Consider the following 13,688-nt stretch of genomic DNA (forward strand, 5'->3'; position numbering starts at 1 on the left):
AGATACGAGTGACATGTATTTCTCTCTGGACGAAATTTTACTCTTCGAGGACCACAAGCCTACCGTCTTCATTAAAAATCGTAGCATACGGATATCCTCCTCGAGATCGGTTTCATGAAACTCGTTCCGAAATTTCCCGGAGTTCGAATGACTCTTCTCGGTGATCATTGCGAGATCCTCGATCCGACATCAACTGATAGTCTTGACCGCCGATAAGAAAGGATTTAAGACGCGCAGGCGCGTATTCGCGACTTCACTCGAGGATAATGACCGTGAGGGGATTTCTTGTGGGCTTTACTCGTATTTTGTAGAGGATGTGGCCATTAAAAATTGAAACGTTAGTAGAAAGTACCTACGGATATTCGAGACGGGAGTGTAAAGACGGAAACCTTGAGGGAGATGCATTGATTATTTCTCTAGTACGCAGGCAAAACCTGCGACAGGTGGCCGCGGAAATTGCACATCCTTTAGTTAATCTACAAAAATATATTTCCCGATAACGTCCACTACGTTACCGTCGTATTTCGTGACATATTGTTTATATTTTCTAATTTGTTTTTCCTTCCCGGAGGTTCAATTGCAAGCAACCGTATTTTTAGTTAAGACCGTAAATCACAGATCGAAATTATTTTTGTTTTTCGAGATTTAACGTAAAATGTATTGGTAGTGGAGATCGTTCGGATATTGCTGAATGTTAATAGAGCTCCAGAACATTTGTCTGCTCGGTTTGTTCTCATAACCAAAAGTAATACTCGACCATAAGGTGATAGGATTGCGTACCGTATTTGCGGTTTTACCTAGAGATGGTGATCCAACCAGGGGTCATTTTACATTTACTGCACGCCATGGCCAATTTCGTGCAATTAATTATTAAGTTTTCACCACGCACTCTCGGGTGCGTACACCCATAGCGGTGTAGAGACAAAAGAGTTCGGAGCTTTCATCCTTGATAAGAAATCATTGTCTTACTATTTCAAGAAGTGGACAGACTCCGGACAAGTGGTCGAGAAACGCGACCGGTAATAAATTGATAATTCCTCTAATAACATATATCTTTAAAAAGTTCTCAGGATCTTGCGCACCGTTTGCGATGTGCATCTCTCATCTGAAGTGACACCGAAAGAACGTGAGAGAAATGTTATGCTCGTTTTAATTTATCATATACTAATCCTTATGATTGAATGTCCAAGCGGTTACAATATCAGTTCTCGAAGCACGTTTAAATACACCATGGTAGCCTTAAACACCTGTAGCAGAAAATAGTTACGGTTATTTAAAAATTTGGAAAGAAGAATTTTTACTACCCTCATCGACTATTCTACATTGAAATTAAATTAGGCGTAGAAATGTTATTATTCCAACACTTACGTCACAAAACACGTTCATGGACAGCTCGGAAATCTTCCCAGCGGTAAGTTTGACTGGAATGTTGCAGATGGCAAGAATTAAAACAATTTCTGTCGCCTTTCTTGCCGGTAGACGGTACCATTCGATATCGTACGTAGCTGCTCCAATCATTGCGCACTGCCAATTTCGTTTTTTCAATTACAGTACATTTTGTGAAAGACCGAAGAAAAGCCTACCTGGTGGGTAAGCTGTTCACTGATGAAACAATACACAAATAGGTTCAGGATAAACGAGACAAATATGAGGATAAATATGATGAAATCTCCTATATTATTTTCCTGCAGGTTCTGGAAATTATAAAAATTAGACTTACAGGGGAGAGAAATCTGAAAGATCATTTTTCTACGGAAACGGAATTATTTTCCGCGAAGAACCATTCCGAGAGGATGGAGCGGACTCTAACAAGTATGAATTTTACGAAAATCTATTTTTTTTTTCATTCGCCTAATTTTACGAAAATCTGTTATTTTTTTCATTCGCCTACCAAAATCACGTCCAGCCCAACGAAGCAAGCGACTGTGCTACATCCTAATAGTTCCGAAATGCATACTCCTCTTAGTACCGACACGACGTCCTTTACAAATCTGCAAGGTACAATAATTACTACAATGACATATTCTCCCGTAAACATTCATCCAGTTCTTTCAGCTGGAATATTTTAAGTCACGGCACCAATATAATTACTAATAGTGCATTATTTTACCTTAATACCCGTAAGTGAGCTTCGATAGCGTAAGACCATCTCTCGTTGAAGCTCAGATCTGGTTGCCCGTCTCCATCGATAATGTTCTCAAAAAGGGATCTCACGATCCGACACTGGCCACAGATGTGAAATACCAATTTGGCAGTGAGAGCACACGCAACCACGTAAAAGGTTGCAGACACGGCCACGCACGTAACTTGGGCAACATAAATAATTTCATAATTCGGCGAAGGGCGGACGTCGAAGACGTGGTAATAGCAGGGCATCGACGGCCTCCTCGTGGTGATATTGTAGAACAATAGGTCCCCTGAGAAGACAGGGGTCAATATTGTGTACCCCACGGTACCGGTGTACATGATGAACATACACGTCCGGGTCAATCTTTGGCAGAATTTCGAGCTTTCGAGCATGATCTCGCGGTCGGATTCCAGGCGAGCATTCCTCCAATCCTCAGAAATCCTGTCGATGTAGTTGCAGACATCTTTCTTGCGATACAATATGCAAAGATACTTGGCCCCTCCTATGATAAAACCGATCAACGGCGAAGAGGATTCCACCTGTGAAACAATGGAACGTCACATGATGAATCAAAGCCTTGAATTGAGGAAATAAATATATAATTCCGGAATTCTATAACAATTCCAAAGTATGTCGTATGATGATTTTTTTCAATTCATGATGATCGCAACATTCGGTCAATGGTATAAAATTGTAATTATTGAAGAGCACTATTTGGACTCTCTTGGATTTATTAGCAACTTCTGACACTACCTGCGTTCTTACGTCCTTCTCCATTATAACGATTTGTATGAAGTAGGGAACCACTACGACGAAGTTTAGAAGAGTGCAAGCCATGATAGAGATCAGTGGCAGGAAATTCTCTCTGGATGAATCTTCTGATTTTGAGTCCCACAAGCCTACCGACTTCATCAGACATCTTATCAGACCGATATCCTCCTCGAGATCGCTTTCGTAAAATTTGTTCCGACCGTTCTCTGATTTCCGATGACTCTTATTGGTGATCATCGCGAGAATGTTGATGTGACATCAACTGACAGTCTTGGCAGTCGATGGGGAAATATTGAAGAAACATAGGCACATCTTCGTGTCTTCGCTTGAGGATAATGACCGAGAGGGCTTTCTTATAGGCTTTATTCGTATTTTCTGGACGATACCGTGGGCATTAAAAATTGAAACGTCAGTAGAAGGTATCCACGTATATTCGTGATGGGAGTGTAAAGACGGAAACTCTAAGGGAGATACATCGATTATTTCGGTAGTGTTCAGGTAAAACCTGCGACAGGTGGCCGCGGAAATTGCACATCCCTTGATCAATCTGCGAAAATATATACATCGATAACGTCGAATACGTCATCTTAGTATTTCCGGATATATTGTTTATATTTTGCAAGTACAATCTGAACTACCGCAGTCTACAGTACTTCCGTGAAGTTCAATTTTTACGCAATCAAGATTAAACGACTACATCGAAAGAATTTATTTTTCCTTCCTGGAGATGCAATTGCATGTAACCATATTTTTATTTATTTAATTTCTCCATTAATATTTATATCCTTTGAAAGTTTCGCACCGTTCACGACGTGCATCTCTCATCAGAAGTGTCACCGAACTACCGTAAAAGAAAGTGTTATGCGCTTTTTAATATATCATATACTAATCCTCATGATTGAAGTCCCAAATGGTTACAACATCAGTTCTCGAAGCACATTTAAATACGCCATAGTAGCTTTAAATACCTGAAACAGAACATTGTTCCGGTGAGTAAATAATGTTTGGGAAACAATTTTCACTTCATTCTTAGACTTGTAAATATTGAAATAATATTAGTCGGAGTGATATTATTATTTACTTACATCGCAAAATACAGTCATGGACAGCTCGGAAATCCCCCCAGCGGTCAGTTTGACGGGAATGTTGCAGATCGCAAGTATTAAAACGATATCTGACGCCTTTCTTGGCGGTAGACGGTACCATTCGATCTCGTACACCGCTTTTCCAATCGCTGCACACTGTCAATTTTGTTTTTCAAATTACAGAACATTTTTATGATGCAGGGAGAAAAGGCATACCTGGTAGGTAAGCTGTTCACTGATGAAACAATATACAAATAGATTCAGAATAAACGAGATGAATATGAGGATACATATGGCGCAACCTCCTATATTGTTTTCTTGCAGGTTCTGTAAAGTTTAGGAATTGTCAACTAACAGGGGATAAAAATCAGAAAGTTCGGTTTTCCACGGAGAATAAAATTCTTCTCTGCGAAAAAACCATTTCGAGAGGTTGAAGCTAACTATTGAAAATGTAAAGACTCGGTAAATCTTTTTTTTTCTATTTGCCTACCAAAATCACATCGAACCCAACGAAGCAAGCCACTGTGCTGCATCCTAATAGTTCCACAAGGCATACTCCTCCTAATATCGACATTACGTCCTTTACGGATCTGCAAGGTAAAAGAATTACTACCGTGACGTATTTTTACATAAACATTAATCCAATATTTTAAGTCACGACATCAATATCATTACAATTAGTGCACTAATTTACCTTAATACCCGTAGGTGAGCTTCGATGGCGTAAGACCATCTCTCGTTGAACCTCGGATTTTGTTGCTCGTCCCCATCGATAATATTCACAAAAAGGGACCTCACGATCCGACACTGGCCACAGATGTGAAAAACGAATTTGGCAGTGAGAGCACACGCAATCACGTAAAATGTGGCAGTCACGACCACGCTGGCAACTTGCACGACATAAATAATTTCATAATTCGGCGAAAGACGAACGTCGATTACGTAGTAATAACAGGGAAACGAGGGCTTCCTTGTGGTGACATTATTGGACTTGTCAGATTCCCCTAACAAAATAGGGGACATGAATGCGTAGCTCAAGGTACCAGCGTACATGACGATCATGCATATCCTGGTCAATTGTCGGCAGAATTTCCCGCTTTGGAGCATTATTTCGCGATCGGGTAACATGCGAGCATTCCTCCAATCTTCGGATATCCTTTCGATGTAGCTGCAGACATCTCTTTTGTGATTCAAAATGCAGACATTCTTGGCCCCTCCTATGATGAAGCCGATGAACGGCGGGGCAGATTCCACCTGCGGAAAAATTAAATTGACATGAGCACATTTAATTACCAGAATGAAGGAAATAAATCTAGGACTCGGATAAATCTTCGTTAAGTCGTGATATGACAGATATACATTCTGCATCGAAATATCGGCCACTGTCGTTAAGGTATGATAATTGAAATTGAATTGAGAAAAATTTGAAATTGAATTAACAATGTTTAACATTTCCTCGACCTAGGCGTAACTTCTGTCGCTACCTGCACTTTAATGTCCTTCTCTATGAAAACGAGCTGTATGAAGATGGGAACGATCACGGCGACGTTTAGAACACTGCAGGCTATGATCGAGACCAGTGACATGAGATTCTCTCTGGATGAATTTTCGGTTTTCGAGGACCACAAGCCTACCGACTTCATCAACCGTCTTATCAGACCGATATCCTCCTCGAAATCGGTTTTGAAAAATCTGTTTCGGACGCCCGTTGACTTCGGATGGCTCCTATGGGAGATCATTTCGAGATCCTCGATCGGACATCAACTGACGGTCTTGGCAGACGATGAGGAAATATTTAAAAAGGCGCATTTTCGCGAGTTCACGCGAGGATAATGACCGGAAGGGATTTCTAATGGGCTTCATTAGTATCTTGTGAACGATGCGGCGATTAAAAATTGAAACGTCAGTAGAATTTTCCCACGTATCTTCGTGACGGGAGTGTAAAGACAGAATCATTGAGGAAGATGCATCGATTATTTCTTTAGTATACAGGTAAAACCTACGAAAGATGGCCGCGGAAATTGCACATCCCTTGGTTGACCGGCGGAAATATATTTCCGAATAACGTCGACCACGTCATCCTCGTATTTCGGGACACATTGTATATATTTTGCAAGTACGATCTGAATAACCGTAGTGTACTCTACTTTCGCGACGTCCAATTTTTCCTTAATCGAGACTGAACGATTTCATCGAAGTGCTTTATTTTTCCTGCCCGGTGTTTGAATTAAATGCAACCGTGTTTTCAGGTGTGAAGGTAAATTATGGACCGGAATTATTTCTGGTTTTTGGCTCAACGTACTCATGTTTATGCCCCATGGCGGTGTGAAGAGAGGATAGTTCGGAGCTGATATTCCTGGTGACAAATCATAGTTTTACTATTCCAAGGAATGAACAATCTTGGGACAAGTGGCCGAGTCACGGGACAGGTAAGCTGTCAGCTTCTGTAACATTTATTCATTTTAATTGTTTTCGAGAGTTTTCGTCCTGTTTATCGTGTGCAACTTTCAGCCAAACTACGGTGAAAAAAATGTTATATAATGACGAGAACGGTTAGTAGGGTTGAAGGCAACATTATGCACTCTTTAATACGTCATTCGCTAATCCTTATGGTTGAAATCCCAAGCGTTTACAACGTGAGTTCTCGAAGCACATTTAAATACACTAGGGTAGCCTTAAACACCTGCAACAGAAGATTGACAAGGTGAGTAAACAATTTCTGGGAAAGAATTCTTACTTCATTGTTAGACTACTGAATATCGAAATTGTACTAGTCAGAGAATTATTATCATTCCAGCACTTACATCACAAAAGACATTCATGGACAGCTCGGATATCTTTCCAGCGGTCAGTTTGACGGGAATGTTGCAGACGGCAAGTATTAAAACGATTTCTGACGCCTTTTTTGACGGTAGACGGTACCACTCGATCTCGTACGTCGCTTCTCCAATCATTGCACACTACCAATATTGTTCTTTAAATTCATAGCAAGTTTTGTGAAAGACCGGGGAAAAGCCTACCTGGTGGGTAAGCTGTTCACTGATGAAACAATATACAAATAGATTCAGGATAAAGGAGATATATACGAGGATAAATATGATGCAACGTCCTATATTATTTTCTTGCAGATTCTGGAAAGTATAGGAATTAAACTTACAGGGGAAGACAATCTGAAAGTTCAATTTTCTAGGGATACGGATTTCCCGTCTGGGAAAAACCATTCCGAGAGGATGGAGCAGACTCTTAAAAATGTAAAGTTTCGGAAAATCGATTGTTTTCTTTCCATTCGCCTACCAATATCACATCAAGCCCAATCAAGCAAGCGACTGTGCTAGATCCTAACAGTTCCGAGAGACATACTCCTCTTAGTACCGACACCACGTCCTTTACAAATCTGCAAGATAGATTAATTACCACCGTGACGTATTCTAATCTACACATTCATCCAGTTCTTTCAGAATATTTTATGTCCCTGCAACAATATAATTACTATTTGTTCACTGTTTTACCTTAATACCCGTAAGTGAGCTTCGATAGCGTAAGACCATCTCTCGTTCAAGCTCAGATGGTGTTCCTCGTCTCCATCGATAAGATTCTCAAAAAGTGATTCCACTATCCGGCACTGACCACAGATGTGATAAACGAATTTGGCAGCGAGTCCACAAGCAATCACGTAAAAGGTAGCCGACAGAGCTATGCACATAACTTGGGCAACATAAACAATTTCATAATTCGGCGAATAGCGAACATCGAAGACGTAGTAATAGCAAGGCATCGCCGGCTTCCTCGTGGTGATATTATGGGACAGAAGATCTCCTGACACTACGGGGACCATGGATGCGAAGCCAATACAACTAGTTAACATGATGATCATACACGTCCGGGTCAATTTTTGGCAAAATCTCGAGCTTCGGAGCATGATCTCGCGGTCCGAATCCGTGCGAACATTCCTCCAATCTTCGGAAATCCTCTCGATGTATTTGCAGACATCTTTCTTGCGATGCAACATACATAAATACTTGGCCCCTCCTATGAATAATCCAGCCAACTGCGAAGCGGATGCCGCCTATGGAAACAATTGAACGTTACATGAACTACTTAAACATTTAATTAAGGGAACAAAAGTATCATTCGGAATTTCCACGTGTTCGACGAGTGTCGGTTAATTCGTGACATAACTTCAGAATCACTGATGCATAAACCGATGGGAACCGATCACTAATGAAAAATTATGATTACTACAGAACACTGTTTAGCATTTTCCTCGGCTTGAAAGTAAATTTTGTCCCTACCAGCGATTGAACGTCCTCCTCTATAAATGCAAACTGTATGAAGAAGGGAACGATCACGACGGCGTTTAGAAGAGTGCAGGCTGAGATAGAGATGAGGGACATGAGCTTCTCTCGGGAGAAATTTTCAGTTTTCGAAGACCACAACCCTACCGACTTCATCAAACATCTTATCAGATGGATATCCTCCTTAATATCGGTTTCATAAAACTCGTTCCGAAAGTCCGCTGAGCTCGGATGACTCTTCCTGGTTATCATTGCGAGGTCCTCGATCTGACATCAACTGACAGTCTTGACAAACGATAAGAAAATATTTTAGAAGCGCAGGCGCATTATCACGACTTCACTTGAGGATAATGACCGTGAGGGGATTTTCTTGTGGGCTTTATTCGTATTTTGTGGACGACATCGTGGCCATTAAAAATTGAAACGTCAGTAGACTCTACCCACGTATATTCGTGATGGGAGTATAAAGACGGAAACGCTGAGGGAGATATATTGATTATTTCTGTTAACACAACGCACTCTTGAGTCTGCCCCATGGCGGTGTAGAGACAGGAGAGTTCGTAGCTTATATAATTGATTAGAAATCATATTCTCACTATCCCGAGAAATTAACAGTATCGGGACAAGTGGTCAATACACGGGACAGATAAGCTGTCAGTTTCTGTAATAACATTTATTCCTTTGAACAGTTGTCAAGAGTGTTCGCTCTATTTATGATGTGCATCTCCCATCCGAACTACCGTGATAGAAATGATACGTCAGGATGAGCCCGGTTGGTAGACTTCGAGATAGCATTATGCGGTTTTTAATGTGTCATACACTAATGCTTATCACTGATATCCGACGCGCTTACAACATCAGTTCTCGAAGCACATTTAAATACACCATGGTGGCCTTAAACACCTGCAATAGAACATTGTTACGGTGAGCGTTCATTTTGCCAAAAGAATTGTTATTTCCATTCTTCGTCCATTAAATTTTGAAATTACGTTAGACACAGAAATATTGTTATTCCAACACTTACATCACAAAATACAGTCATGGACAGCTCGGACACCTTTCCAGCCGTCAATTTGACTGGAACATTGCAGATCGCAAGTATTAAAATTATTTCTGACGCCTTTCTTGGCGGTAGACGGTACCAGTCGATCTCGTACGCCGCTTCTCCAATCACTGAACACTGCGAATTTCGCGCTTTAAATAACAGAAAATTTTTTATGAAACAGTGAGAAGGGCATACCTGGTGGGTAAGCTGTTCACTGATGAAACAATATACAAATAGATTCAGGATATACGAGATAAATATGAGGCTACATATGACGAAACCTCCTACATTGTTTTCTTGCAGGTTCTGGAAAATTTTACGAATTTTAAAGTATCAGAGGAAAAAAAATCAGAAAGTTCGGTTTTCCACGGAAAACAGAATTACTTTCTCAGAAAATCCATTCCGAGAGGATGAAGCAAACTATTAAAAACGAAAAACTTTGGATAATCATGATTTTCTTCATTTGCCTACCAAAATCACATCGAACCCAACAAAGCAAGCGACTGTGCTGCATCCTAATAGTTCCGTGAGACAAATTCCTTTTAGTACCGACACCACGTCGTTTACAAATCTGCAAGGTAAGAGAATTACTACCGTGACGTAAAAATACGTAATTGTTCAATCATTTTTTATGTCACAACAGTATAATTATTATTAATGCACTATTTTACCTTAATACCCTTAAGTGAGCTTTGATAGCGTAAGACCACCTCTCGTTGAAGCTCAAATCTTGTTGCCCGTCTCCATCGATAATATTCTTAAAAAGGGATCTCACGATCCGACACTGGGCACAGATGTGAAAAACAAGTTTGGCAGTGAGAGCACACGCAACCGAGTACAAGGTTATAGTCACAACCACGCACGTAATTTGCACAACATAAATAATTTCATAATTCGGCGACGGACTGACATCGAAGACGTAGTAATAGCAGGGAAACGACAACTTCCTTGTGGTGACATTATTGGACTTGTCAGATTCCCCTGACAAATGAGGGACTATGATAGCATAGCTCACGGTACCAGTGTACATGATGATCATGCACGTCCGAGTCAATTGTCGGCAGAATTTCCCGCTTTGGAGCATTATTTCGCGATCGGGTTTCATGCGAGCATTCCTCCAATCTTCGGAAATCCTGTCGATGTAGCTGCATACATCTCTTTTGCGATTCAAAATACAGAAATACTTGGCCTCTCCTATGATGAAGCCGATGAACGGCGGGACAGACTCCACCTGCGGAAAAATCAGACATGAGCATATTTAAATACCAGAACGAAGGAAATAAAACAAGGACTACGATAAATCATCATTAAGTCGTGGTATGACCTCAGATATACATTCTGAATCTAAATATTCGGCCACAGTCATTAAAGTATGCTAATTGAGAAGCAATGTTTAGCATTTCCTCGAGCTGAAAGTAACTTCTCTCGCTACCTGCTTTCTAACGTCCTCCTCTATGAAGAAGAGTTGTACGAAGAAGGGAACGACCACGGCGACGTTTACAAGAGTGCAGACAATAAAAGAGATGAGATTCCCTTGGGATGAATTTTCAGATTTCGAGGACCACAAGCCTACCGACTTCATCAACCATCGTATCAGACGAATATCCTCCTCGAGGTCGGTCTCATAAAATTGATTCCGAGCGTTATGGGAATTCGGATGAGTCTTGACGGTGACCATTTCGAGATCCTTGATCTGACATCAACTGACAGTCTTGACCGCCGATAAGAAAATATTAAAGAAGCGCAGGCGCATTATCGCGACTTCACTTGAGGATAATGACCGTGAGGGGATTTTCTTGTGGGCTTTATTCGTATTTTGTGGACGACATCGTGGCCATTAAAAATTGAAACGTCAGTAGACTCTACCCACGTATATTCGTGATGGGAGTATAAAGACGGAAACGCTGAGGGAGATATATTGATTATTTCTGTTAACACAACGCACTCTTGAGTCTGCCCCATGGCGGTGTAGAGACAGGAGAGTTCGTAGCTTATATAATTGATTAGAAATCATATTCTCACTATCCCGAGAAATTAACAGTATCGGGACAAGTGGTCAATACACGGGACAGATAAGCTGTCAGTTTCTGTAATAACATTTATTCTTTTGAACAGTTCTTCAAGAGTGTTCGCTCTATTTATGATGTGCATCTCCCATCCGAACTACCGCGATAAAAATGTTACGTCAGGATGAGCCCGGTTAGTAGAGTACGAGACAGCATTATGCGGTTTTTAATGTGTCATACACTAATGCTTATGACTGATATCCGAAGCGCTTACAACATCAGTTCTCGAAGCACATTTAAATACACCATGGTAGCCTTAAACACCTGCAACAGAAAATTTCTGCGGTGAGTGAGTAATTTTTACGGAAAGCATTGTTACTTCATTCTTCGTCTATTATATCTTGAAATTATACTAGTCATAGAATTATCAATATTCCCGCGCTTACATCACAAAATACACTCAAGGACAGCTCGGACACCTTTCCAGCGGTCAGTTTGACTGGGATGTTGCAGATCGCAAGTATCAAAACGATTTCTGACGCCTTTTTTGACGGTAGACGATACCACTCTATCTCGTACAACGTTGCTCCAATCATTGCGTACTACCAATTTCGAGTTTTAAATTCATAGCAAAAATTTTCTGAGAGAACGAGAAAATGCATACCTGCTGGGTAAGCTGCTCACTGATGAAACAATATACAAATAGATTCAGGACAAACGAGGTGAATATGAGGAATACCATTATGCAATTTCCACTGTTATTTTCTTGCAGGTTCTGGAAAAATACAAGATCTGGAATAATTAAGCCCACAAGGGCAGAAAATCTGGAAGGTCAGTTTTATACCGAAAAGCGGAATTACATTTTGTGTAAAATCATACCCAAAGGATAAAGCAGACTATGTATGCAACTGTACAAATTTCGCGTAAAAAATTCTATGAGTCCATGATAAGTTTTCTTATTCGAGAAAAATATTTTGATCGAATTGAAGTGCCCAACTTTGGCGTTAAGTATTCAGTGACGTTTGCGCGTGTTTTTAAGTGTATTTGGCGCGGAACTCTACTGAGTTTCCTGATCAAGATGGAAAATTGTCTTATTTTTTTTTTTTTCATTTGCCTACCCAAATTGCATTGAGTCCAATGAAACAAGTGATTGTGCTACATCCTAACAATTCCGCGAAACATATGCCTCTCAGTACCGACACCGCGTCCTTTACAAATCTGCAAGAAAAAACAATTACTACCGTGACGTATTCATTCAGCTCTTTCAGCTAGAATATTTCAACTCACGATATCGATATAATTTCTATCAGTGCATTATTGTACCTTAATACCCGTAAGTGAGCTTTGATAGCGTAGGACCATCTCTCGTTGAAGCTCCGATCTTGTTGCTTGTCTCCATCGATAACGTCCTCAAAAAGTGATCTCACGATCCGGCATTGGGTACAGATGTGAAAAACAAATTTGGCCGTGAGAGCAGAAGCGATCACGTAAAAGGTTGTACACACGGCCACGCCGCTAATTTGCGTAATATAAACAATTTCATAATTCGGCGAAGGGTAAACATCGAAGACGTGATAATAGCAGGGAAACGTCGGCCTTCTTGTAGTATCATTATGGGACAGAAGATCCCCTGACAGAATCGGGAGCATGAATGAGTACCCCACGGGACCAGCGTACATGATGATCATAGCGGTCCTTATCAATTGTTGGAAGAATTTCGTGCTTTGGAGCATGATCTTGCGATCGGGATCCATGCGAGCATTCCTCCAATCTTCGGAAATCCTGTCTATGTAGTTGCAGATATCGCTCCTGTGACCAACCATACACAAATACTTGAACCCTCCTATGATGAAACCGATCAACGCCGAAGCGTTTTCCACCTGCGGAAAAATTAACGTAATGTATTTAAATATCTGAAGGAATGGAGAAAAATCAGAATGCCGAATTTCCCCGGTTTCGACGAGTCTTCGTTAATTCGCGGTGTGACTTCTAATTCACATTCCGAATCGACATGACCGATAACTGATATCAAATTGAGCTTATCAAAGAACACCCTTTTGTCCCTACCACCATTTTGATGTCCTCCTCAATGAAGACGAGGTGTATGAAGAAGGGAACGACCACGGCGACGTTTAGAAGAGTGCAGGCAATTACAGAGACGATTGACATGAATTTCTCTCTTGATGAACTTTCAGTTTTCGAGTACCACAAGCCTATCGACTTCATCAAACATCGTATCAAACCGATATCCTCCTCGAGATCGGCTTCGTAAAATTGGTTTCGAACCTTCGCCGATTTCGGATGATCCTTATTGGTAATCATTGCAAGATCGTTTATCTGACAACTGACAGTCGTGAC

General features: G+C 40.8%; 3 protein-coding genes across 3 annotated transcripts; all 3 read right to left on the minus strand.

The window, feature by feature from the left end:
* Positions 1-6,574: 6,574 nt before the first annotated feature.
* Positions 6,575-8,378, minus strand: LOC105697890. Its single transcript, XM_012421620.2, has 6 exons — positions 8,277-8,378; positions 7,494-8,050; positions 7,279-7,378; positions 7,005-7,115; positions 6,789-6,944; positions 6,575-6,667 (listed from the first exon to the last, which is right to left on the minus strand). The coding sequence occupies exons 1-6, from the start codon at positions 8,376-8,378 to the stop codon at positions 6,614-6,616; spliced, it is 1,080 nt and encodes a 359-aa protein (XP_012277043.1). The 3' UTR covers positions 6,575-6,613.
* LOC105697891 (putative odorant receptor 85d) lies at positions 7,932-11,002 on the minus strand. Its single transcript, XM_023434743.1, has 5 exons — positions 10,757-11,002; positions 9,996-10,555; positions 9,796-9,895; positions 9,520-9,630; positions 7,932-9,459 (listed from the first exon to the last, which is right to left on the minus strand). The coding sequence occupies exons 1-5, from the start codon at positions 11,000-11,002 to the stop codon at positions 9,265-9,267; spliced, it is 1,212 nt and encodes a 403-aa protein (XP_023290511.1). The 3' UTR covers positions 7,932-9,264.
* A 1,414-nt stretch (positions 11,003-12,416) lies between these two features.
* Positions 12,417-13,652, minus strand: LOC105697892. Its single transcript, XM_023434744.1, has 3 exons — positions 13,398-13,652; positions 12,654-13,210; positions 12,417-12,548 (listed from the first exon to the last, which is right to left on the minus strand). Exons 1-3 carry the CDS (start codon positions 13,650-13,652, stop codon positions 12,437-12,439), a joined length of 924 nt encoding a protein of 307 aa, XP_023290512.1. The 3' UTR covers positions 12,417-12,436.
* Positions 13,653-13,688: the final 36 nt, after the last annotated feature.

This window comes from Orussus abietinus, unplaced genomic scaffold (genome assembly GCF_000612105.2).
Source record: "Orussus abietinus isolate OABI.00-Male unplaced genomic scaffold, Oabi_2.0 scaffold1, whole genome shotgun sequence".
NCBI classification, from domain to species: Eukaryota; Metazoa; Arthropoda; class Insecta; order Hymenoptera; family Orussidae; genus Orussus; species Orussus abietinus.